The following is a 25,728-nucleotide window of genomic DNA, read 5'->3' as shown; positions in this document are numbered from 1 at the left end:
GGAATCCTGCTGTAAATGGCAGCTTTGTAAAGAAGCAGTCCTAGATTTGAGCTTCTGAAAGTCCTTCTTCTGTGTTTCTGACAATGCAGCCTGTGGACTGTGAAGAGCGGTTTCCTTTATTACATTACATTTACATTACAGGCATTTGGCAGACGCTCTTATCCAGAGCGACGTACAACAAAGTGTATAACCATAACCAAGAACAAGTATGACGAAAACCCTAGAGAGAAGTACCGGTCCAAGTGCAGGGAACAACCGCATAGTTCAACTTGGACCCTGGTGGTTAAACTGATTAACACTAACAACGAGAACGGCAACAACGCAATCTATGGAAAAATAAAAATAAATAAAAATACAAGTAGTCGTTAAGACTGGCGCATCAACTAAGTCACCTATTAAACAGCTGCCTAGTTACACCCCTAAGTTTAGTCATTTACAGGGGGGAAGGGAGGGATGGGGAGAGGTGCAGCCTGAAGAGGTGGGTCTTCAGTCGTCGTTTGAAATGGGTCACAGTCTCAGCTGTTCTGACCTCCACAGGGAGGTCATTCCACCATCGTGGGGCCAGAACAGACAGGAGACGTGTTCTGGAAGTGCAGGTGCGAAGAGGGGGAGGTGCTAGGCGTCCTGAGGTAGCAGAACGGAGGGATCTGGTTGGCATGTAGGGTTTGAAAATCTTGTGAAGGTATGCTGGGGCTGATCCCTTGACTGCCTGGTATGCTAGAACCAATGTTTTGAATCTGTCACACGCACCCTATTACGGCGCTCATCTCCCTGAGGTGTGTTTCACTTCTTAGCTGCGGCTGAGCTGGATCCAAAGGTTTTGGCTCCTTTAGTCGTGGACATCATGGCTTAAAGGAATATTACACTTTGGTAATACACAAGTCATTTTGTGGAGCTTACCCCCTTTTTTTGCGTAGCGTGAATACTAGTGACATCAGATGTCCCTGTTGACCATTAATGGCAGTGCTGCTCCTCCTGGTTTTCCAGTTCCCATTCCTGTTCACTCCTGTTCATTATTGTTCACAGACTATCTAAGGAGGATGATAGGTTGTTAAAAGAGAGTACTAACGTCAAACGGTCACAGGTTTTTGGAATATCTGATATAGTTTTGACACTTTATTGCCTTATAAAAGAAAAATAAGATCTGGAAAAAGTTATGTTATTTTAACTAAGCGATATTGCAAATACAATGGGGTAAGCTCCACAAAATTACTTGTGTAATACCAAAGTGACATATCCCTTTGAGTCTCAACCTGAAACTGACCATTAGTCTGTCATAGTTCTTAAAGAGAGCTTTCAATTTCACAGAAAAGGGAGCACAGGTACTTGCTCACTGATGGATTAAAGGTCATACTCAAGGAGCTGACCAGTCAGAGGCATCTGTGGGCATCCACTGGAGAGCTCGCTCATTCTCTGAGTGATGGGGGAGTTCTGCTGGTTTGTGGTTGATGGAGTGCAGAGGATAGGGGGAACGGCTAATGGCGACAGGGAGGTGGGTGTGTAGTTTGCGGCCTGCTGTCTTTCCAGCCACATCGGGCCCTGAGTAATGTGTTCCAGCTGAAGCCCTGGGCCCCCAGCCCTACAGCTGGCAGCAGCCGTGCCTGGAACTGAGCCACCGCAAGCGCTGGCTTCCCCCTGGGTCCCTGACTGCACCAGCTTCTTAATGGGCTCCCAAACATGTGGAAGACAAGTTGCAGGAAAAATGAGCATCTGTGTTTGAGAGAGTATAAGAGAGAGTGCCCAAGACGTGTGTGTGTATGCATATGCGTGTGTGTGTGTGTGTGTGTGTGTGTCTTATGCGTATGCATGTCTGTGTGCGTGTGTCTTATGTCTATGCGTGTGTGTGTGTGTGTGTGTGTGCTTGTATGTCTTATGCCAATGCGTGCGTGTGTGTGTGCGCGCGCGCGTGTGTCTTATGCCTATGTGTGTGTGTGTGTGTGTCTTATGCGTATGCATGTCTGTGTGCATGTGTGTCTTATGCCTGTGTTTGTGTGTGTGTGTGTGTGCGTGTGTGTGTGTCTTATGCCGATGCGTGTCTGTGTGAGTGTGTGTGTGTGTGTGTGCGTGGCTGATGATGCTGTTGTTGCTCTGCTTCACAGCCGAGGCTGGGGCTGGTGCCTGGATGACGCCCCAGCGCGGGACGAGCTGGCGCTGCGCTCCGTGCCCCCTGGTGCTCTGTACAGCGCCGCGCACCAGTGCCGCCTGCAGTACGGCTCAAACTCCCTCCTCTGTGACGACATGGACGTAAGACACACCCCCTTTCCCTGTCCTCACCCTCCCTGGGTCACATGGTCTCACCCCTCTGCCACACTCGGAGCATAGCTGCCCGTCACATCCCAGGTACCTATAGGAGTCTGCAGGCCTGGAAGGGTACACATTTATAAGAATAAACACTCAAAACTGAATTTTCTAAAGATTTATCATAATCCCCATGCAGTTGTTTTAGAAAGGCATACACAAGGCTCTTGGCAGATTTAATGAGTTTGTTTTTCATGATTTCTGCTTCAAATTCCTGTGACTAATAGAACAAAAACTGTCGTGTTATTGGTCAATGGAACACTTGAAGTCTAGAAATTATTTAAAGATTTAAAGCATATTAATGAAGCCAACTTAGCAGACCTTTATGACTAAACTCCTCCTTGTAAATATAAATGATAACCTTGACTGCCTCTATGTCCATGGAATTGTGTGAAATCTAGCTGACATTTTTTATTCCTGATTACACATGTAATAATGGGCTGCTGTATCTAAGACTGTATGTCTGTAAATTATTGATAGTGGGGAAAATAAAGAACAAGTTGGACCGATTCAGTTGAATAACTTTTCAAACAAAAACAGGCAGGAACAAAAGTCAGGTTGTTTTTATTACTGTCTGCCTGTCAGGAAAAACAGTTTGATACCTGTATACTGAAAGGCTGTAGCACAGAGTGTGTTCTTTATCATGGGGATTTAGCAATAATTCACCGTCTTCACTAAAATCCTTATTTGCCTGTATAGTTTATAGAATAAGGCTGCCAACCCATTTATATGTATGTGCACAGAGGTCTCTGGGGAGTTCCTTGGACCTTGGCTAAGCATGAAGCTTCCTCCCCCCTGTAATGGATTTTGACAGAATATAAAGTGCCCCATATGTGTCTGCTTAGAGCAAATGGAGCAATTTGTTTAAATCACCACTACTGTGGGAACTTGAGTTGGAAGATAACCCTTTTTCTGTTCTCATAGTCAAAGGGCCTGGCCCGTCAACAGATACAGGAAATGTGTTTTCTTTTAATCACCTGTCTCATGACACAGTCAGCCGTGAATCTTTCAGTTAGTGCCTGTACACATTAACTCGCTGAAGAGGGTCTGTGTCCCGAAACTTTAAGAATTCTGCAGTTCGTTAAGCTCCTGTAACACCACAGGGTGTTCAGGTTGTCTACCCTCCCTGCTGTTTGCTAAGCAATTAGAACTGATCTCATTATGTAACCATTTCGCAAGGCATGCAGCGTCACAGCCGTTGAGTATTAGTGGGTGGGCTTCATTGAGCCTTGGCGTTAAATCGTCCTCCAGACTGCAAGCATGAAGTCTGCACAGGTCGCTGGGCACTCAAGGCAGGCACGAGCCTTACAGTTTTTGGTGGTGGTCGCTGAATGGGAACAGGAAATGGGCCACACACAAGCAGCAGGCCAATTTAGGGATTTTTTTACAGCACTTCCTGGTCCATGAATGGTTTAGCATGGCGTGGTTCACATGTACTATGCTTTAATAGACTGGAAAACAAATGTGGGACAGAAATAAACTCTTGGTCCTGCTATTTCACATGTCTGCCATGTCTGATGGGGAAAAGCTTAACTTAATTTATATTTACTGTCCTCCTGCCCCAAAAAATGCACCCTGCTTTGCTCACAGGATGTAGCTGTCCGCTACCCCATATGCTGGAGAGTGTTCACAAACCCACATACTAAGAAGGAGGTTTCAGTTCTGAAAACAGTTCTGAAGGTTCTGAAAACATGGTTGAGGAACAAATCTGTTTGCACATGTGAGCTAAACAGTTGCATTGCAGTGTTCAGAAACAAAACCTCACCGATGTGGCATTTTTTATGCAGCTGGAAAATTCTATTGAGAATTTGTGAGCACAGTCTCTTCACATTTGGATGCCATTCATATGTAAACCTACCATATGACCACAAATCAACTGTTTGCAGAGAAGGCATTCAGTGTCGACTTGTTCTGTGGTAGTTACTGTATATCTAGGAGTGCATGGTAATGTTGGTGTTCTATCGACATCAGCTGTTAATATGAAAACTCATTGGTATCAGACCAATGCTAAGATTTTGGCAGATATGATGGTTCAATATGATGAGGAAGCACACAGGGACCTAAGAGGTGACACATTTGCCTTGAACCATACTAGAAGTGTATAGTAAGAGCATCGCAGAAAGCTTTGAAAAAGCTCCACCACACTGCACTGGCATAAGTGCAGTGCCTAACATGGTCTATAACACTACATCCCTCAAGTGTAAATGACCTTGAGCTGCCAGTAGCCAGGCAATGGTGCATCCTTGTTCCGGGAATCAAAATGGCTTCTGAGCGGGGTGGGGTGTTTCAGTGTGGAGGGGTAGAATAGCATCGGGACTCATAGCCTGTGATGAGCGTGGCACCTGCATCCCTATCTCTTCACAGAGATTGTCAGAAAACGTAGTGAGCTGCCGTCACAGTTGGATGGACCCCTCCGATTACATTCCCCAGCAGACGGCTGATAGCTTTCACCCTCATCGGTCAAAATGTCATGTGGGAAATATCCAAGGAGCCAATCAAGCTTGAGCATCCACTTTCCCCCGATAAGTCCCGAAGTTGACCTGCGTGCTCTTATCTGACTGACCCGGTATTGAGACGGCTTATTATGGCGCTCGTGGCGGCTGGAGATGTGGATCGAGCCTGCCTCTGTGGTTCTGAGCCCCAGTGGAATCTGCGACACTTGCTGTCAAATGTCAGCTTTGTGTCCTTATCTACATCCCCGCTAACAGACACAGGACTGTGCGCGGTGGCTCCTGGTCATCTCTGGAGGAGGGCTCTGTAGTAGAATTGGCCCTCTGACTCCTCTTCAGTGTTCGTACAAGAAAGAATTCTGCTGAAGATAAGAAAAAGTCAGTGTGACTAAATGAAATGTTCTGCATTCACATCTGGCACAAAACAACCTATAGAGGATTAATAGGAGTGAGTGCAGGGTGCCGCCCCTGCGCAGGCCGTGAGGTTGAGCTGGTGCTCCATGCGTTTAAGGCCTGCTTCAAACTGCATTTTGCTAATTTAGTGCATTTAATTTTCCATATCTTTAATATACCTAGCATTTCAAGGGGAATATTGCTGGTGGGTTTGATATTTTCCACTACATTGTGTGTGTCAGACATGTGGGGACCCTTTGCGTCTGTGGACAAGACCCGTGCCCCCCTCCATCTGTCAGTCGTGATTACTGGAGCACTCAGCCGAGTGTATTAAAAGCAGTTACCAGCATCTGGGGCCTCATGCACCTAAGGGAGCTGTACTATACTTTCAACTAAGAATATAAGCATTTAGCCCACGCTGTTATGCAGAGAAAAATACACCGCTCACATTCTATACATACAGTTCATTTATACAGCTGGGTCTTTGCTGAGGCAATTCAGGCAAAGCACCTTTCTCAAGGGTAAACCAGCAGTGACCCTGGGAATTGAACCTACAATCTCAGTGACGGAAGCCTTGTTTCTCGACCACTATGCCAACTGCCGCCAACAGACACAAAGTACATGTTTCGGGGGTAAACGTGTTGAACTGTAATGCACTGTGCGCACAGTCCTTCATGGGTATTTCACTGTAATGAAGATATCGGCTAAAGAGCCATCACAACGTTTTGCCCTCGTCCTTGTGTTTTACCACGACACTGGTCATTTATGCTGTATAGAGGATTTCCGACATTCTTTCCCTTCCCCTGTAATTTCACAGTCAGTAGTGCATGGGCCAGGAGACACTTTCACAAGTGCTTTTATATTCTGCTGTATTTCAAACGGTCCTCTGAGAATAGTTTTGCAAATATCGTTTAGCTAATGCTTCTTTGGTAATACCCTCTGTGCTGTCCTCATAGTATTGCAAAGGCTTTTGTAGTTTTACTTGGCTCTTTATATTCCGGAGTTATGTTCCTTAGCTCTAAAGAGCATTTGTGCTACATTCTCCCTGGAATAGCCCAACGCTTGTCCCAGTTTTCCCTCTCCAGTCATGTCCCACCATTGCTGCTACACATGTAACAGATGTGACCTCAGAGATCCCTCAGTGTAGAGCACAAATTGTATTAGACACAGTTTTACAATGCTAGAATTGTTAGCTTATATAATGTTGACCTTACCCCAGTGTTGCACTATTGTAGTGTGAAAGTGCTGCAGATTGTGGGAGTGCACACTGTTCTGTTCTACAGAAATTTCTGTGTGGTTTTTGTGTAACAATGTGTTTTCACACACTTGTTTCTAAAGAAATTAAGGTATTGTTACCCTGGAACCTGATCAAGTTAATATTTGGGTGTTAGCATTAGCAGTTACATGTGTATAATAAAGCGTTCTTTGAAACAGTTCCATCTTGGCTGATCAGATGGTGTTTGCCTGGTCATTTGAGGGCAGGCACGAAATTGAACTCCTGGTTAAACTATTCAAGTGTTGGGCCGTTCTCTCACACACACCGTCTGCAATGCTCATCGACGTGCGTCTCTACTGGGGCTCACAACAGAGCATTTCACAGGGCTTTCCAGGATAACTGCGCAATACACCTGGAAAATGATGAGATAAACAGCAGTGTTTTTGCAATGTTCTTGTGAGAAACAGCCTTCTCCTATTCCAAAAGGACATAAACATGATCAAAAGGATATGTTTTTATTTGTACTATTTTTTCGGAACACATGATTTTAGTGCCTATGGCCACCTGTGTAGACAGCATAGGACAGTGTAGTCTCCATTCTATCAACATCCATCAACATCCATCAAATACTCTGTGTAATAGGCTCATGATGAGGACTTTCATGACTCACTGAGTGCCACTTGTTTGGGTGAATGAACTGGAGAATTGGTTCACACATTCAGTGTGCGAGCGGCTGCAGTGCAGTAGCTTACCCATGCGTCCTAGGCTCTATCAGACCGAAATGATGATCCTATATAACAAGAGCTCTTGCACCCTATGTTTAGAACAAAATGGACCTTTCATATAGAGGCCATAGAATGGTCTGAGAAATCGCAAGAACTGGTGCCCTTCTGTGATGTAGAAAGGATTTGGAAAACATGAATGCATGTTAAGGTAATTATATTGTTCTGTATGTTGCATTACAAAAGTATTATTATTTCTGTCACAATTACTTATAAATAATACAATAATAATACAACAATAAAAATAATATTTTATTTATATATTCAATATATTTATATTTGAGTCTGAGCTGAAGGACTGAGTAATAGACAAATTGTAAAATCAGAGAGTGATGATCTTTTCTCAAAATATGCATTGATTGGAGTTAGTATGTGTTCTAAACATTAATAGCTGAAAATATTTATTATGTAAAATTTGGGCCGTCGAAAAATGATGTTCCTTGTTTCTGCAGACTGTTCATTACAGATGAATTTCTATTTATATTGATGGGTGGCCTTGTATCATAATGGTTATGTACAGTGACTGGGCTTGTAACTGCAACATTGTAGGTTTGGTTACCAGGTGAGGCACTGCTCTTGGACACTTAAACAAAGCACTTAACCTGAAATATGTCAGTAAATATGCAGCTATATAAATGAACAGAATATTATTTTCCTGTAAGTGCTAAGATCACATGGCTTGCATGATATTGGTAATCTTACCACAGCTGCTTCTCCAGAGGTTCTTTTGCTTTTCTCTTGGGTGGCAGAGGCAGACAGGAAGCTGTGATGTCAGTGATATTTTTTGGGGGGTGGAGCTTTGACTGGGTCCTTTGTCGTTGCTTTGCAGAGTGTTTGCAGCACGCTGTGGTGCACCGTGGCTGACACCTGTCACTCAAAGCTGGACGGCGCTGTGGACGGGACCAAGTGCGGCGAGGACAAGGTCAGTGAGGAGCCTTCGCTGTGAGCAAAGCTAAACCACTGAGTGAGGGGAGATCAGTCAAAAGATAGATCATCGGGTCTTATGCTAATTGCACCCGGGCCAGCTGTGGCCATAAGTACTGCAGGACAGCTCATGTTTTTAGCAAAGCAGGGTTTCATTCATTGCTCAAGAGCGACTCCTCTGGTCATTAGGGGTGCCTGCAGTCCGCCTGCATCAGCTGTGCTCATTGCCTGGTCCCCTGACAGTAACTGCACAGCTCAGCTGTTGAATTGGAGAGAGAGAAGAAGCAGCAGCTGGCTGTTCATATTTCAGAGAATACTCACAGGAGTAAGCACCTTTCCAAAGTGACAGAGGAAGTCGCATTTACACGACATGCCTGCTGGGCGTCCCGTATTGGGAATGAAAAGAAGGAAAGGCAGATCAGACGAAACTGGTGCCCTGGGCTCTGCTCACTCCGCCCAGTCCAGGTGTGTGGGCTGCAGCCCATCTGTGTGACTGTGTGGACTATGCAAACCATGCAAATCCCTCCAACCGGGTTTTTTATTTATTTCGTACGAATATGGACTGCCCATATTCTCAGCGCTTCAAGGCCCTCTGTCGGCTTGCTGTCCACCAAGGTGTGTAGTGCGTACTACTTTCAGCTGAACTGTGCAGTCATTGTGTCAAAGGAGCCCCCTGACGCAAAGCTGGTGTCAACAAGACTGCAGACATCTGATGAAGCAATTGAGTCACTTGTGTAATGAGACAGGGTCTCTGAAGATCAGTGAAACTCTCCTTCGCTGGGTGATGCCACTGCCGGTTATTTTTGGTCAGCACTGTGAGTCAGGATTCAGTCTAGGCTTTTCTAGTGTACAGAACATACTGGCTTTTTACTTCCTGAGCTGCCTGAATCCCCAAATAGAGAGTCCTGACTTCTGCCTGCCTGTGTGTCTCACTTCCAGTGGTGTTTCAACGGGGAGTGTGTGCCCATGGGTTTCAAGCAGGAGAGGGTGGACGGGGGCTGGGCATCGTGGGGCGAGTGGTCGCCCTGCCCCAGGACCTGTGGCGCTGGGGTGCAGAATTCCCAGAGGGACTGCAGCAACCCTGCGTGAGTCTCCCACTTGCGCACACTTTCATTCAAGCTCTTGTCCTCCATACATTTCACTCTCTAGCAGGTACCCTTCTGTAAATGTGACCTGGTCAGCCCTGCATATTGGTGGATACAGTAATCAACAGTCACCATTCGAGGCCAACACTGACACTTTCACACAACCCAAACTTTGCTAACCCATCAACGGCCAGCGACCTGTAATGACACTCGGCCATTATCTAGCGAGTTGGCGCAGTTGGCTGGCCATTGCTGGTGCCCAGTGTTCAGTAGGAGCATTCTTGTTGCCCCTTTGGGTTGCCAAAGAGCCACCTTAACATTTGCCCACTGAAAAAAATGTCAAAAATTTGACCAGCTGGGTAACATTTACTGGGATATTCTACCGCTTTTGCAGCTGCCAACCATCTGTTTAACTCTGAGAGGTGGAAAGTTTTTGATTCAGACAGCATATTTTGTCTACCTTTGACTCTGGCCAAAGGTTCTGTTGCTTCCAGAAGGGAGTCCTGGAGAAGACGCTGAGTGCTTGGAACTGCGCTGTACTGCTTCCTGTAAAGCATTATTGGTCTTCTTGTGCACAGACAGTGATCAGTCAGAAAGTATAGTTATATAGTGAACATAGAGTACATTGAGTACAGTGTACTGTTCTGTGCTTTCTTTCATCTTCTTTGTTTCCACATTCAGGAGCAGACAGTTATTACATATAATCAGCAGAATAAAGCCGAGTTGCAATTTAATTCATTTCCGTGAACAAGCAGTCAGCGGTATCTGAATGGAAGAGATCAAGGGTCCTTAGCTGCAAATGGGTCACATGTTGAGCTATACTACATGATATTTTCATCAGTGGCATGGATGGTGTGGAGCAGCTGCACTGTGCTCACCTCTGTCTCTGAGTAGCCCCCTTCATCCTCCCCCCCTTCCACTCCTTAAAAACTGACTGACGTACTGCGTAGCCCCCTCCATCCTCCCCCCTTAAACGCCTTAAAAACTTGCTTACATGCTACTTCTCCTGGGCTTCCAGGATACTTTTCATAGCTGTGCAGTTCTGTGTCTTCAAAGATCTCTCATGGAGTTTCAAAGGATCCATCCATTTTCACCTTCCTGAGTAAATCTGAGGTAATATCGCCTGGTGGTGGAGGGACCGTATGAATGTAGCAGCCACAATTTGAGGTGTTTAGAACTCTTACCCTTATACCCAGCAAAATAGCTTGATCTTCCTAAATATCAGTACAGTACAGTATCTGTCTGGATGCATGAATACAACACGTTTTCGTGCTGTGTCAGACTGTGTGCCTATGTATTTATGTGTGTGTGTGTGTGTGTGTGTGTGTGTGTGTTTGGAAATAAGTGCGTGTATAGCATTGCTTGTATGCATGTGTGTAAGGCTGTATGTAGTCAGGTCTTTGTTTTTGTGTGTGTGTGTGCGTGTGCTTATTTGTGAGCATGTGTGGAGCTCTGCGTGCTTTGATGTGTGTGTGGCTATGTGTGCACATATGCACATTTGTGGCTGTGCATGCATGCTTATGTGTGCAGGTGTATCAGTCTACAATCTTACTTTCTCTATTTTCCTGCTGAATTTTTAAGCGTGCCAGCTGTTACTCTAACAGCAGCATAGCAGTCAATTGAATATGCAGTCACTGTAAGATGTGCCCAAAAGGAGAGACCAGGACACAGGGGGAAAGGGGACAGGCAATCTGCTTCCTGCCACTGCTCTTAAATGGCCATGCTGCTGCAATTACACTCCTGACAGAATTGTCAAATATTATTGGTCTCTATGAAGTGATTTCTCAAAACAGCCCTGATCAAAAGAAACAAGGCCAGCAAGGAGCTGCCCACGCAGCTGTTCTGTCCTGTTCCATCCTGATCAAACACCCTCTTCATGGGAGAAACCAGCTGGGTCAGGAGAGCTGACGTCATAAGACTTTTTTACAAGTAGCACAAAGCCTCAGACACAGTTGTGCTTATTAAGGGGCCAAGCACCGAAGGTGTGAGGCACCTCATTGTATTGTTTGGTATTATCATTAGACTATCTTCCACCATTTTTTTTAGTTGCGCAATAGCAGTCCATTTAAATTTCAATATTTAAACAATAACTCTTGTGCTGTTTGACTTGGGGACCTGGAATTAATGTCAGGAGATCCCGCTCCTTAATTGGAACTTGCATGATTTGTATGAAACTCCTGAATGCCTTTAAAAGATACATAGATGAAGCTGCTACAGTTAAAATCAGGCCCACACAAAGCCAATACATTTGCATGTGGGTGTGGCGTTTTACAAAAAAGTAAATAAATCCCAGATAGACACAAAGTGTTGATCTATTGCTAACTCCATTCTGAGGACAGTGCTAAAGACCTGCCCTGATTGAACCACGATGTGGCCTTGTAGGGCTCACCAAATTTGGCCTAAACAATGAAAAGATTGTTTGGTCAGAAATTATTTGAGGTTTTAAAACCCTTTAAATCATAAATACTGTATTTACAAGGGTTAATTTTGGGAAGAAATGTGTTTCATAAAGTGCAACCACACAGCTGCAAGATGTCAAATTAAAAAGGAAAATGAACTACCTACTCAGACATGGCCAGTGTTTGTGCAGATCCAACAATATCTTTTGTCACCATCACAGTGACAGTTTCAGCCAGCCTGTAATAAAACTGTCAGCCTTCCTTCCTCTCCTAGGCAGATTTCTCAGTCCGTGAATCCGTGTTTGTATTATTTTGTTTCTTGCTGTTATGGCCTTAATACACAATGCAAATCCTATATTTATTGACTAATTGAGCGTGTCTTAACACCTCTCTGATATATACACAGCTCATTAATTTGTAGGCCTTTTTTGAATAATTATTTTTATAGGCCATATAGTAGATTTTAAGCTTATCAGTTAATCATTATTAATTGAATAATGGGTGCTGATGATCAATTTAAAGAATTGCACACGATTTGCATCCCTAGTGGGTTTACCTTAAAGCAGAATAAAAGAAAATTAACCTTTAACCCTAACTGCAGTGAAGTTTTTTAAAGTAGTGTACAACAATATTATGTTACGCTTCAAAAATAACATGATGCAATATGATTGCAATATTTTTTTTCTCAAACATTGCGGAGTACCAAATGTGGATATATAAGATCAGTGCAATAAATGCAGGGCTTGCGCGTGATTGTGCTGGCGGCTGGGCATTTGTGACTGAGCGCTTTCCCCGCGTAATTGCTGCTTGTGACTGTATTTATTTTTTGTATTCATAAACTTCTGCGCCTGGCTAAAAAATGGGACTTAAAAATGCATGTCACAATTAAAATCCTTCTCAGAACACCTTTGATATACACCTTTGATATGGTTTGTGCATCCTGAATGTGTTCATTAAAAGAGGACCTGGTGGGACAGAAGCGCCTCTCACCTAACTAAGCCTTTATCAAGATTAAAGTGAGCTCAGCAGGACATCACACTGCACTTTTTTTGGCTTGAGGTTTGAATGAAAAAAGGAACAAGAGGAAATTTGTGCCTTGCATGGGCTGGAATCGAGGCGCATGGACCTGGTCTGCTGATCAGTGTGTGTCCTTGTGCGTGTCTGCCTGCATGCTTGCGTGCTTGCGCGTGTGGTGTGCATGTGTGTGATGTCGAGAGCGCGTGTTTTGGCTGCTGGCCATGGGAGGTACCTGGACCCAGTGGGACTTCATAGGTTGGTAGGGATAGCCAGAGACAGTCCTCCTTTGAGATATTCAATTACAGTGGCAGTCTCTGCTTCATGCTTAGCAACGCACGCTAAGCAATGAAGCTTTGTTCCTTACAGCTCCAGTGTTTAGTGTGACAGTAAGCTGATTATCAGACTGACGTACTCGGTGGTTGAAGCCAGTGGGGAACCTCAGGAATAAAAAGTCAAGCACAGCTGTAGTGCTGATAATGCTGATGTGTCACACAGGGAAGAAAGACCCATTGCCCCCATGTTTATAATGAGGTAACTTCTTCAGTGTCCTCCCTGACAGTCCAGACATCAGTTCTGTACTGATGTAGCGCCAGAAAAGTTTAATGTTTCCTAAATTATTTTTCATAACTCATGGCCCTGTGTTTTTTTCATTTTACCATCTGAAGAGAATGTGGTCGTTAAAACTTTGTGTCAAATCTATGGGTCAAATGATAAAAATTGCCTCATGGAAGCAGACATCATTTAAGTGAATGTTTTAAACAGCTGATGAAAAATTACACTCCAGAAAGGATTTGTTTATGCTTCATTTAAATGTTTGTACTGGGCCAAGCAGGAAACATTGGGTAGCATTACTTTGGAATAGAGCATGTTTAATTTGTGTGAGGTAACATGTTTTAATGGGTTATTTTGTACACAACAGACCTACTAGTTCTTTGTATATTGGTAGATGATCTGTAGGCCTGGCTAACATTCATTTGAAAACATGGCATTTTCAAGGTAGCTACAGTAGCCTAGTTAAAATGTGGTTAACACTGGAAAAGCCAGAGCGGTACAATTTGGCTTGTTGTCACCTTTTAGAAAACGATATCAACTGACGTACTGAATGGGGTTGGGTACCAGAACTACGTCGCAATGTAGTGCTGATTCAAAGTGACTGGTACACCGAAGAACGCAACACAGACTTAGGTGCTTCTTTTCATGCATCGACACTCATTCTGTACTAGTGGCAGAATGTAGCTGAGAAGCTACTAGCCTTAAACTAGAATTTCAAAATATGTTGTCATTAGCAGATGTTGCTTAATGTCCAATGGGGAGAATTATCGATTGGGAGACTGAAGCATTTGTGATGATGAAACTGGCATGAAAAGTACGGATGAGGAAAAAGCAAAATAACCTAAGTTTGGGGCTTTATTGTGTGGACGAGTGAAGCTGTTTCCGCAGAAACAGGAACGTTGCTGTGATTCATCCGAGTTTCCGCAGATTTGTAGCCGTCGCCCTTCCCGTTCTCAGGCCCGAGTGTGCAGTAATGGCAGCCCGCGGTCTCTCCTGTGCGCAGGCCCAAGTACGGAGGGAAGTACTGCCTGGGCGAGCGCCGCAGATACCGCATCTGCAACAGCCAGCCCTGCCCAAGCAACCTGCCCTCCTTCAGGCACGTGCAGTGCAGCCATTTCGACACCATGCCGTACAAGGGCAAGTTCTACAAGTGGGTGCACGTCAACAACAGAGGTGAGTGTCGCTGGGTCCTTCACAGAGCTGGCGAGCGAACACGATGCAGACTTGCTATAAAACCATCAGCCGCACGCGTGCAGGTCGGACACCTTGAGGTCTTATTTTCTATCCTCAGCTGTCCCTGTGCAGCTTCAGAATAGTGGTTTCTTAGTCATCCAAGGGTACAACTTTTGAGCACATCCAAAATCCTCCAAAGGCTTCACAAAAGGAGCCAAAGCAAGTTTGTGCAATGTTTAAGTTAAAATAAATTTCTGATGAAAAAAAAAAAAAATCGTTTTAACACAGAAAGAGTGCTGCTTTTGCATTAAAATTAAATGACTAATATAGAATACACAAGGAATTAAATGCAGCTTTTATATGCTATGTTCATATGTTTTATGTTAAACTTTGCATTCCACAATGCTATTTATATATACCTCCCCCCAGTCATGCCTGTGCCATCCAATGAAAGGCTCTGCATTCTCTGTTATCTGCAAAAGAATGCTCGTATGTCAAGAACATTAAGCAGATGTAACAGCCGTAATTCAACAGAATGCAGATAAAGCAGGACAGCAGTGGCTGTGCCCTGTACTCTGCCTGCGGCCTGTAGAAATGAGTTGGTGCAATCCTGAATGAATGACACCCGGTCTTTGTTTGTGGCGAACTCTGTGGGTAGCATTTAAATCCCAGCGACTGTGTGACTGTCAGTAAAAACTGGGCATGAGTCGGTACACTCAGCCTACGATACAATTACAATCCTGGAATGGTGGCAAAGATATTACCACACTGTGACGTTTTCTTTATGTATGTTGAATGAAGGAAACCCCCCCCCCTTTTTCTTAGGAAGAAAATATGAATTCAAATCATTGCAATTTATCTCAGATTTTTATTAAACAAATATTAAGTTTATTTTACAGTGATGATGGAATGATTTTGGTAGTTAAAGTATTTGCTTATTTGTAAACAGCTTTTTACGAATTAAGACCTTGGTTTAAGAACCAAAATTGTTTTATTGTTTATACCTTTTTTATATTTGTATTTATTATTTTTTTAAATGATAAAAATGTTTAATAAAAACAATGATAAATTGTAACATGGCGAAAAGTCTGCGTGTCCCAATGTCTGTAACCGTTAAACACCGTGTAATTTATGATTCTCTGTCAGTGACCATGATAATGACTTGAACCCTTCAGCTTGTCTCTGTTTTTTGTGATTATTCATGGCCTGTGGTTCTATCTGTGTGAGTGAACCAGAGAAATTATCTGAGTCTTTGTGAAGTGGTTCTGTGACCACGACTCAATCTGTGTCAGTCAACCCAAAAACTAGGGGAGACCTCATGAACAACATTGTGTGTGTCTGTTAGTGAACCCATGTGAGCTGCACTGTCGTCCCCTGAACGAATACTTCTCAGAGAAGATGCTGGATGCAGCCATCGATGGGACACAGTGCTACGAGGGAACCTCCAGTCGGGATGTCTGCATCAACGGCATCTGCAAGGTAATGCCTGCCACTGACCACACCCCACTGACCGCACCTCCCCGTAAAGCCTGGCACTGACCACACCCCACTGACCGCACCACCCCATACTACCTGCCACTGACCACACCCCACTGACCGCACCTCCCCGTAAAGCCTACCACTGACCGCACCCCACTGACCGCACCACCCCGTAATGCCTGCCACTGACCACACCCCACTGACCGCACCTACCCCGTAAAGCCTGGCACTGACCACACCCCACTGACCGAACCAACCCATACTACCTGCCACTGACCGCACCTCCCCGTAAAGCCTGCCACTGACCACACCCCACTGACCGCACCACCCCGTAATGCCTGCCACTGACCGCACCCCACTGACCGCACCTCCCCGTAAAGCCTGCTACTGACCACACCCCACTGACCGCACCACCCTGTAATGCCTGCCACTGACCACACCCCACTGACCGCACTCCACTGACCGCACCCCACTGACCGCACTCCACTGACCGCACTACCCCGTCCTGCTTCGAGTTGCAGTCTGTCCCAGCCGCCAGTTACACAGAAGCAACAACGCGCTCTGCTATTGCTCTCGGATCTCATTTCTGCTGGGAGATGTACCTGAAAAACACACATTTGCTGACAATCACAACTTTGTTTTCTCTTGAGGAATTGCTCTGAGAATTTGATGTGCCATCAAAGAGTTTGGGAGGGAAGTGTACTTTTCAGAAATCAATCAGCACCCAAGTACCCAGGAGTATTAGAGGTTCTCACCGTCAATCCCAACTGATCTTTCAGTGAGCAAAGAAAGCAGCCAGTATCCGCTTCACTGATTAAGGATAGCTTCCACAATTCCCACTGGAGGTGAAAGGGAATCGTTATTTTTATCTACATTGTGCAGCCTTTTTCTTTTTTCGAAAACAGTTCAATATTTTCTTTGTTCCTTTTTTATAATAACTTTCATCTATTTGCATACACTGCTCTGTTGCTGCTTTTGTTTGTGTTCAACAGATTAACCTACAGGGTCCAAGTTAAACTACGCAGTCGCTCCCTGCACTTGGAACTATACTTTCCTCTAGGGTTTTCAACACACTTGTCCCTGGTTATGGTTATACACTTTGTTGTACGTCGCTCTGGATAAGAGCGTCTGCCAAATGCCTGTAATGTAATGTAATATCTTCATATTTTTTTAAGCCCTGCGCTCTGAACTTTGAAAGTCCATGGTTTACCACGCATTTCATCACTCATTTCAATACATGTAGAATGGAGAGCTCTAGAGCATTTTATCTACCATTACAAAAAGTTTTACTTTTATTAGAAGTGTAGCCCTTGCCGGTGTAAGCCCATTTTCCAAATAGTTTTGATACCATCTCATTTAAGTTTGTAAAAAAATGTAGGCCTGTTATTCACCATCTGTGTTGCTTGTCTTTTTTTAGCTGATCTATTGTTTTATTTTGTCATAAATTCATGTTTGGAGACTGTATAAATGGTATAAGGGTTATACAGGCAAAACAAAACCTGAAAAATGGAATTGGGATTTAGTTTTTTTATTTATACACCACACAAGATAGATGTACTTTGGGTAACAATACTTGTCAAATAAATATTCCTCTTTACTCAAATATGTGCAGGTTTTTCAGTATGATGAAAAAGCAAAGGATGTTTGGGTACATGGAGCCTTTACCCTGTATGGGCCGTAATGGAAGCAGCCATTAGGAGTGAATGGGGATGCTGATGGCGCAGTCTTGCTCTCAGTAATAATGAGTAATGCGTGTGGCTCCCGTGCGCCTGCTGCTCCCGCTGCGGCTGGCGGGTGCGGCGGGCCTGTGTGCGGCGGGCCTGTGTGCGGCGGGCCTGTGTGCGGCGGGCCTGTGTGCGGTGGGCCTGTGTGCGGTGGGCCTGTGTGCGGCGGGCGGGTGCGGCGGGGTTATAAATGTGCGCTGTCTTGCAGAATGTGGGCTGCGACTACGAGATCGACTCCAACGCGGTGGAAGACCGGTGCGGAGTGTGTCATGGCAACGGCTCCACCTGCGAGACGGTGAAGAAGACGTTTGAGAAGAGCGAGGGGCTGGGTACGGCGCGGCGTGGCGGGACGGGCGCGGCTGAGCCCCTCGGCAGAGAGGGAGTCGCCAGTGTGGGAGAACAGGGCTGGTGATGGGTGGGAGGATCTGTGTCTCAAAGGGACAAGAGAAGGCAGAAAGACAAGTATCTTCATTAAAGAGATTTATGACTGCATAAAATCTTAAACTATGGTAATGACCAAGTTATATATAATTCATGATCAAGTTTATTGAAAGAAAAACTACCACAAGTTTAGCCTTTCATCTCAAGTTCTAGTAATAATCTGTCACTCTTGGATGTTCTCTGTCTCTATCACTCTCTCTCTCTCTCCCTCCCTCCCTGCCTCCCTATCCGTCTATCTCATTCTTTCTCTCCATCACTCTGTTCCCTCTCGCTCTCCTCCCCAGGCTATGTGGACATTGGTCTGATCCCAGAGGGAGCGAGGGACATTCGCATAGAGGAGGTGGCCGAGGCTGGGAACTTCCTGGCTCTGCGCAGCAGTGACCCTGACAAGTACTTCCTGAATGGCGGCTGGACCATCCAGTGGAACGGGGACTACAAGGCCGCAGGGACGGTGTTCACCTACGAGAGGACTGGCCACCTGGAGAACCTGACCTCTCCAGGACCCACCCTGGAGCCTGTGTGGATACAGGTACGCAAGACAGGCTGGGACATGGCTGCCCTGCCTCTGCCTAGTCAAGCTATGCTGGGGTCATGCTGATTTTAGTGTGCTGAGATTACACAGTTTAGCCTGAACTGGGGCTGCACCAGTAAAACTGTGCTGGGGCTGAGTAGTTCTGGGATCATGCAGTAATACTGAATTGGGTTCAGTCTCTTCCTGCTATCTGAAACTGTTTAGGAACGTACTTCTGTGATTCAGAGTTTACAATTTTCCTTTGAATCAGAATCATGTTTGGGCATTGCATAGTTTTACATGGAAACAAATAAAAATGAAAGTTATTAAGCTATAGTATGGAATATGCTTGCCCAAAAATGGGATTAGCTCAGTGAAAGCTCCTCTCCACATTGGTTGTTCTTTATTCCTTTGTTTCATAAAAAATGTGGCAATTAGAATGTATAATCTTAAAAGGGTTGTCACGACAAATGAAAAAGTGAATTCCTGCTGGTTGAAAGAGAAGGGAAGAGGCGGGTCTGGCCAGCTGGGAGGCAGCAGTTGTCTGTATCTGCTATGTATATAAAATTAGAGCTTTTTCCTACTGTGTCAGGCAAAGATGTTTACTCACAGTGGTTGAAATTGAACATATATATGTGTGTATGTGTGTGTGCGTGCATATGTATAAATGAATAAATTTAGGTAGAGTAAAATGTATCCAATACTGATTTTATGATTTAGTTCTGCATCTTATAGATTTGTGTGTTTTTTGTATATGCGTGATAAATGGTTTCAAGAATGTTTTTGTATATAAAATAAAAACGAAGACAAAATTCATTATAGTGATTCAGAATAATATAGTGTTGTTGATGAATCCATATATCCTCATTGAAGACTTGTTTAAATGAAGATTTAGTCTCTATAATGAAGTGAAATGTTGCAGGTTGATACCACAAAGCATTCAGTTGTAGGCACGTGTGGGAACATGATTTGGTGACTTGATTTGACATAGAAGAGTAGAAATCAGGGTTAGTGTAAAGGTCTGTCCTCATTGCTATTAATAATGGAGAAAAATGCTAGATTGCGTTCATTCCTCTCAGGAGCATGCTTTGATTGGATGTTATGCTGCGGTCTTTGTTTTGCTGTTGGAGCGATCGATGTTGTGGTGTGGGCAGCCGGCTGAGTAGGCGGGCATGTGCTTTTTTTATAATTTTCGTTCCCAGCATGATGCTGAATATGTCCACTTCCCATGCTAATTTGGAATGTTCAATTATCTGCAACCACAGCAATGTTCATGTGCGAACCCCTCGTCCAATCCGGGAGAGTGTAGACATCCGTGGTTTTTTTTTTTCCGGAACATGTGCTGTTGCCAGTCTGCTTCTTTTTACACCTTAGACTACATCTGAGCTCGCACAGGGTGGAGTCAGAGCAGTGTTTCCCCTAAAAAATGTTATTAGTGGCTGGGGGGTGGGGGTGGTGGTGTTTGCACTGGTGACGGCATACATTGTTTGGAGAGACTCGTTGCTGTGGTCATTGTAAGCAACATCTCATCTGCATCTCATCTGGTCACTTTGATGTGCGCAGTTCAGTTTTAGAATGTTGAAAACCGTGAGCTTTGCGAAGAGTCACCAGTTGCAGCTCGTCACGTCGCAAACCTTTGGTCTGAACTAGCCTTTGAATTGCGTAGAATATAAAGAATATAAAGTCTTCAGGGGAAAAGAATACTGAATTTAAAACATAACGTGTTCAGCCTCCCATTGCACTCCGGTGAACACCATAACCAGACATGGCGTCCAAGCTGTCAGCACCAACAACATTCTCTTGGATGGATTTATTAATAAAGTCGCATTTTGTGAACAAAATAACAATTGGCAAGCCATAGATTGTCATCTTGAAAACCTTCAATTCTATGCTACAGCAAAAAAAAATAAAAAAATAGAAAAATGCTTTGTTATATTTTGCTTTTTATGAAATACTGCCAGAGTCAGCTACATGAAAGTGACAGTGGAGTTCATTAGTCATGTAGAGTGAGATGGTGGCTGAGATGAAGGGCTTCTTCCCTCCTGTCTCAGAGGAATCCACAGACCACTGGCTGGATTCCCAAAATGGAGGGAGATGTCTCTCTGCCAGGCCATGTAAAAATAGAGAAATTAGCCCTGCTGCAGTCATTATCCTGTGGGCTCAACTCTGTATTCTGGTAGAACAATTAGCCCCTCTATCGCTTAAGAATTCACTGTAGTTTATTTTGTTTGTGTGTGTGTGTGCGCACGCATCCGTACGCGTGTGTGCTTGCGTGCATTCATGTAATTAACCTCATAGCATCAAAGATCCCCGTAGCCAGCAACCCAAGCTTGCGCAGGCGTGAGTCGGAGGAAGGTACTAGGTGTGAGCTTCAGCACTCAGATCTCGGGCACTCGATCGACCACAGGGGTTCACTGGAGAGAGCGATGAGCCATGGACCTTGATCAACTGAACGCTCTCTCACCCTCGGCAGCGCTGCAGCCAATTATGTGTCAAACCTGCAGGGCTACCGGCCACCGTCGGCAGCGGTTTGGTCAGGATCAGTGCTACACCGTGGGGCCCTGTCTTGTTTTTGTTGCTTGCCTTCCTCCATGGTGATGGATGACTCATGGCTCTTACATGAGTTACCTCAATTTATACCCTCGAGGAACAGAAAGCCTTGGGTTTTTAACTTTCCAATTAAAAACCTCAGTAACCTGATGTGTGAAGCCAATACTTACCTGGAGTTTGGAAATTTAGAACAGACTCCATATAGTCCTCCTGTTCAGTCAGATCCGGTCTTATTTAGGTTTCTACATTTTGCTGCTGACAAAGATAAACTCTTCAGCCGCTTTTTTAATCATCTTGTTGGGAACAGGTGTTTGGTTCCAGTCGTCTATCGTCATAAATGAAGTGCTGCTGAGAGGTGCTTCATTTTTATGTTGGTTTTTGGCTTAAATGAATCCATTTTCCCAGGGTCTCCCCCCTCACTGTTTGACAGAGTTTCCTGTGGATTGGTTATGTGATATGATATCATGTATCCGTGAGAACGGAGAGCTCCATGCCTGCGCAATGGCCGTGAGCTACAGAAATAAGCGCGATTCCTACCACTTCCGTGAATATGTGGAGATCCTGGGAACAGCTCTCTCCCTTGAATTTCTGACTTTCAACTGGAGATATTAGACACGTCAGGTCACAAAGTGGACTGTGTAGCATAGCTGGAGGCATAATTCATTTATTTGTATATATATATATATATATATATATATATATATATATATTTTTTTTTTTTTTTTTTTTTTTTTTTGCCTTGAAGTAAGTTTGTTTAGCTGTGTTTATTGCCTCAGTATACTCGGTCTCAGAGTCGGGTCATGTTTCTGGATCAGTGCTGTGCAGACTGAATATGATATGCCGGTGAAGCAGAACAGTGAATTGGGAGGGTCATCCAGCTGAACATCCGCAGTGAATCAGACATAACAGGCCCTCTGTCTGTCAGACTGGACAGGTTCTGTGGCAGGAGCACGGGATTCATTATAAGTGGCAATTAATTCAGTGTTGCCAATGTTCACAGCATGGAGTGAATTTGAATTGAGTTTCTCTTCATCAAATAGAACCTCACATCCCAATGATAAAACACCTTATTAATTGAAGCATAAAACATTAACCATGTGTGTAATGCATATGCGTATGTATTCTTTGAACATGTAGTCTTTGGATCTCAAAAGGATGACACAAGGGCCGTGAAATCTGGGAAATTAAGTTATTATTATGATGGATATTTTTTAACAAAGATGCCGAACATGACCTGGTGCATTGCCATTATTGGAAACCTCTATATAGATACTATGCTAATCTTGAATCTACAATTACTACACCGGCCGTGATGCCCCAGAGCCTGGGGTTTGTGAATAATCAGACAGAATACCGGTCCACACAAGTCTGTCCAAATTACTAGAGCTACTGGACAACAGCTGAGTCAACACCACTCTCATGCAGCTGCATTTTCAGCAAATGCGAGCGTCTCTCCCAGTAGGCACGTTCTGATTGGCTGTGCGGCAGACCGGAACCCTCCTGTTGCTGCATTCTCACCATCTCCACTGCTCCAGGTGGTTTCTCTCCCGTATTATTGCCATAGTGATAAATTGGTTTGCAAGGTTCTGTCCAGCTCAGAAACAATGGTACCTTTGAGAAAAGAATGGCAGGTCTGCGGTGCATGTATGTGCCAGGAAACAAAGTTGAACCCATTGATCTGGAGGAACCCTAGGTGTGCTCTTGAGAAGGAAATGAAAGTTATTTTGTGTGGCTCAAGCTGAATTATGAAGTGAAGACTTGGGAAGTAAGCCACAGAGGGTGGATAAATGTCAACTTTGCAAGCCTTTGAGCTCTGGGGTCTTAGTTTACATGGCTGAAGTGTTTCCACACCAGTGCGTTTGGATTCACTAATCTCCTCCACTGCTACAACACCCAAAGATTTACACTGGCCTTAAATAGAGTTAACAATCCATGAAGAATGTTTCATTAACTGTGTATCATATACTATGAATCCTACTTTCAGTTAAAAGATTTGGCTATTTTCTGTTGTCAGTTGTGCCTAATGCTCCACAGCAATACATGAAATATTGTATATCCTCTGAAAGCTAACGTAAGAACAGAATTCCTGTGCGCTCTTGTGTTATATTGTAAGAGTGGTGCTGAACATAAACCATTCTGAAGTGACTTCAGAGATAACCTGAAAGTGAATAATGAATGAAATCACAGTTGACTGAATGTGCTTTTGTATGATGTGCCCTAGTTATCTCAATATTGAGCGAGTGGCATGCTTCTGTACCTTCACTGCATTTATCTGCCATTCTGTGTCACGTGATCAGTTTGTTTGATGCAACTGAGCACTGCTGTTGCTTTCATCTTTTGTTTCTTTGGTACCCGATTGATGTGTACCTCTAATCCTGAAAGCATCTTTACTAGTGTGGCTGTAGCAGAAAGGTATTTATGTTGTGCTGTGTGGTTCAGCACAGTGCTCTCTCTGCGTGAGAGGGCAGAGTGGGGTTTCTGTAATTGGCCAAGGCATCGCCCAGGGTGGGGTGGTGTCCTTCAGCAGGGTTTTCAATCAAGTTGAAAGCTTGTAGTTCTTAACATGTGGGGCAACGCAGCCCAATCTGAATGGACTGTGTGTGCGTGTGCTTATGTGTGTGTGTGTGTGTGCGTGTGTATGTGTGTGTGTGTGCATGTGTGTGTGCGTGTGCATGTGCGTGTGCTTATGTGTGTGTGTGCGTGTGTGTGTGTTTAAGTTTGTATATGTCCTTCCTGTGTTCTCCCCAGTTATTCTGCCTTTCTGTTGCAGCTGCTCTTTCAGGAGACCAACCCTGGTGTTCGCTACGAGTACACCATCAGCCGAGGAGAGACCTTTACAGATTCGGACAATGACATTGCTGTCCTGGATTTCATGTGGCAGTATGGCTCCTGGACAGAGTGTACCGCCACCTGCGGGACAGGTAAGGCAGTACAAGTATAAAAATTTAAAAAATAGTATTTTGCTTCCCGAACTCCAGTTGTGGATCCCCTGGTCTAGGGTTCATGCTGCAACACTTAATGATAAAATACATAAAGTGCACGTAGTGTATGCAGAAGTACAGTTTAGCACTGAACAGATTAGGCAGATAAAATGGCTGCTGTCACAGGCCTCAGAGCCAATAGTGAGCAGCTTGTTAACTTGGCCACATAACACAACGTGATGAATAGCTCAATAATGACCCACCATGTGAGAGTAATTGAAGCTCTTCTCTGACTGTGTAACCCAAGGTTTTGCACATGTGCACATTTATGGGATAAATGTGAGCTATCAACAAAATGAATGAGCTTATGACGTATGCCACTTTTGATAAATACCGGATATCTTACGTGCACATAGTAAAATGGTCTATGTTAATTTAAGAAAAGAGTTTATGTGAGTGTAAAAGGGCGCACTTTATTTATTTTAGGGTACTTTATCAGAGTTGAGCATACAGTCAAATTTAAATTAAAATGTACAATGTCTGATAAATGCGGCCCTTGAGGACTTTCGTATTCATATGTAGATAGCCTGTTGATCCAGGATGGTGAAAGGTTTTCCTGGGAAAACTCTTTGGTACAGAGGGCTTCCTGGTGGGCTGTCCTGACCCAAGGCATTCTCTAAGGCATCGGGAAAGGGAAGTCACAGTTCTAGTTGCAGTTACAGTCACAAGATTGGTTTCAGATAAAATCTTCCGATCTGTTTGATTCTAGCAAGTTGTCGCCAGCACTGTGTTACATCCTGACAGTTGAGACTGGCCTCTAGATGCTGTCTTTCTGCAGGTGGCAGACAGGAGATGAAAGGTGAAAGAGAAAAGGGGGGGAAACATGATCAGAATTGGAGGGCATAGAAAACTGAGCACAAAATGTGATTTGTGCCTGCAAACTGGGTGTTGCTGCAGGCAGTCCAGTGTTGTGTTGCTGTCCCACCCCAGTAAGAGCAGAGAAGTCCACCTAAAATAAGGTGGCTGCTGGGATAGTCCTTAGAAGACAGCACTATGAGCTTTTGTCTCACCATCTTCATTGAATGAATGCTAAACCTGTAATCTAAATGAGTTTGTGACTCACATGAGGAACAGGATGTCTGCCTTGTATAATCTTAAATGAATTATGGACTGTGATCATCATGTAAAATACACGCCGTCAACCCAGGCTCTTGGGATTGGGTGGTTAATCCTTGGCTGCTTTTAACTGTCAGGGAAGTTTAATATCTCCCTGCTGCCCTCCTTCAGCTTGGCCCCAAAGTGCACGTTCATGGTTCAGAATGGCAAACGTGCAGTCACATTGTCGAATAAATACATTTCAGCTAAATTGGGGTAGTCGTGTCTCGGGCCGGTTCAAGACAAATTTCCCCAAGGGTTTATTGGTGGCCTTGTGGCGAGCGTCTTCCTTTGCATAAGGGCTGTGGTTCAGCCCTAGGCCAAGCTGTATGTGCTGTGCGGACAGCGAGGCACGGTCACGGTCCCTGTAAACGCTACGCTTGGCGTTCACACTGTGCTGTTCAGGGGCTGCACCAGGGCCTCGGCTGCTTCACACCGCCCAAAATGAGCCGGAGCTTCGCCCCCCAGTGAGCCGCGTGTCTCAGGCGTGGCAGTTGGCCGCCGTCTCGGAGGGGAACGGTGTGCCCCGCCACGGGGCCAGGAGCCATACTGTATGACACGGCAGCTGGGGGCTTTGACAGGTGCTGGGGTGATGATGGATGCTGTGCAGTGGCTCGGATTTATCAGCCCCAGAGCACCGTGGAGGAGAGATCCCCGG

The 25,728-nt window shown here is 44.6% G+C and overlaps 1 protein-coding gene across 1 annotated transcript in view; it reads left to right on the top strand.

Moving 5' to 3' along the window:
- Positions 1–25,728, top strand: part of LOC135241611 (A disintegrin and metalloproteinase with thrombospondin motifs 7) — an 84,256-nt gene that overhangs the window by 24,339 nt on the left and 34,189 nt on the right. The window contains exons 9-16 of the mRNA XM_064312138.1: positions 2,100–2,244; positions 7,969–8,061; positions 9,003–9,148; positions 14,120–14,289; positions 15,635–15,768; positions 17,701–17,821; positions 18,218–18,462; positions 23,765–23,915. Coding sequence (XP_064168208.1) covers positions 2,100–2,244; positions 7,969–8,061; positions 9,003–9,148; positions 14,120–14,289; positions 15,635–15,768; positions 17,701–17,821; positions 18,218–18,462; positions 23,765–23,915 — 1,205 coding nt within the window. The remainder of the gene's footprint in view (positions 1–2,099; positions 2,245–7,968; positions 8,062–9,002; positions 9,149–14,119; positions 14,290–15,634; positions 15,769–17,700; positions 17,822–18,217; positions 18,463–23,764; positions 23,916–25,728) is intronic.

This window comes from Anguilla rostrata, chromosome 16 (genome assembly GCF_018555375.3).
Source record: "Anguilla rostrata isolate EN2019 chromosome 16, ASM1855537v3, whole genome shotgun sequence".
NCBI lineage: Eukaryota > Metazoa > Chordata > Actinopteri > Anguilliformes > Anguillidae > Anguilla > Anguilla rostrata.
This window is presented reverse-complemented; position numbering and strand designations above follow the sequence as displayed.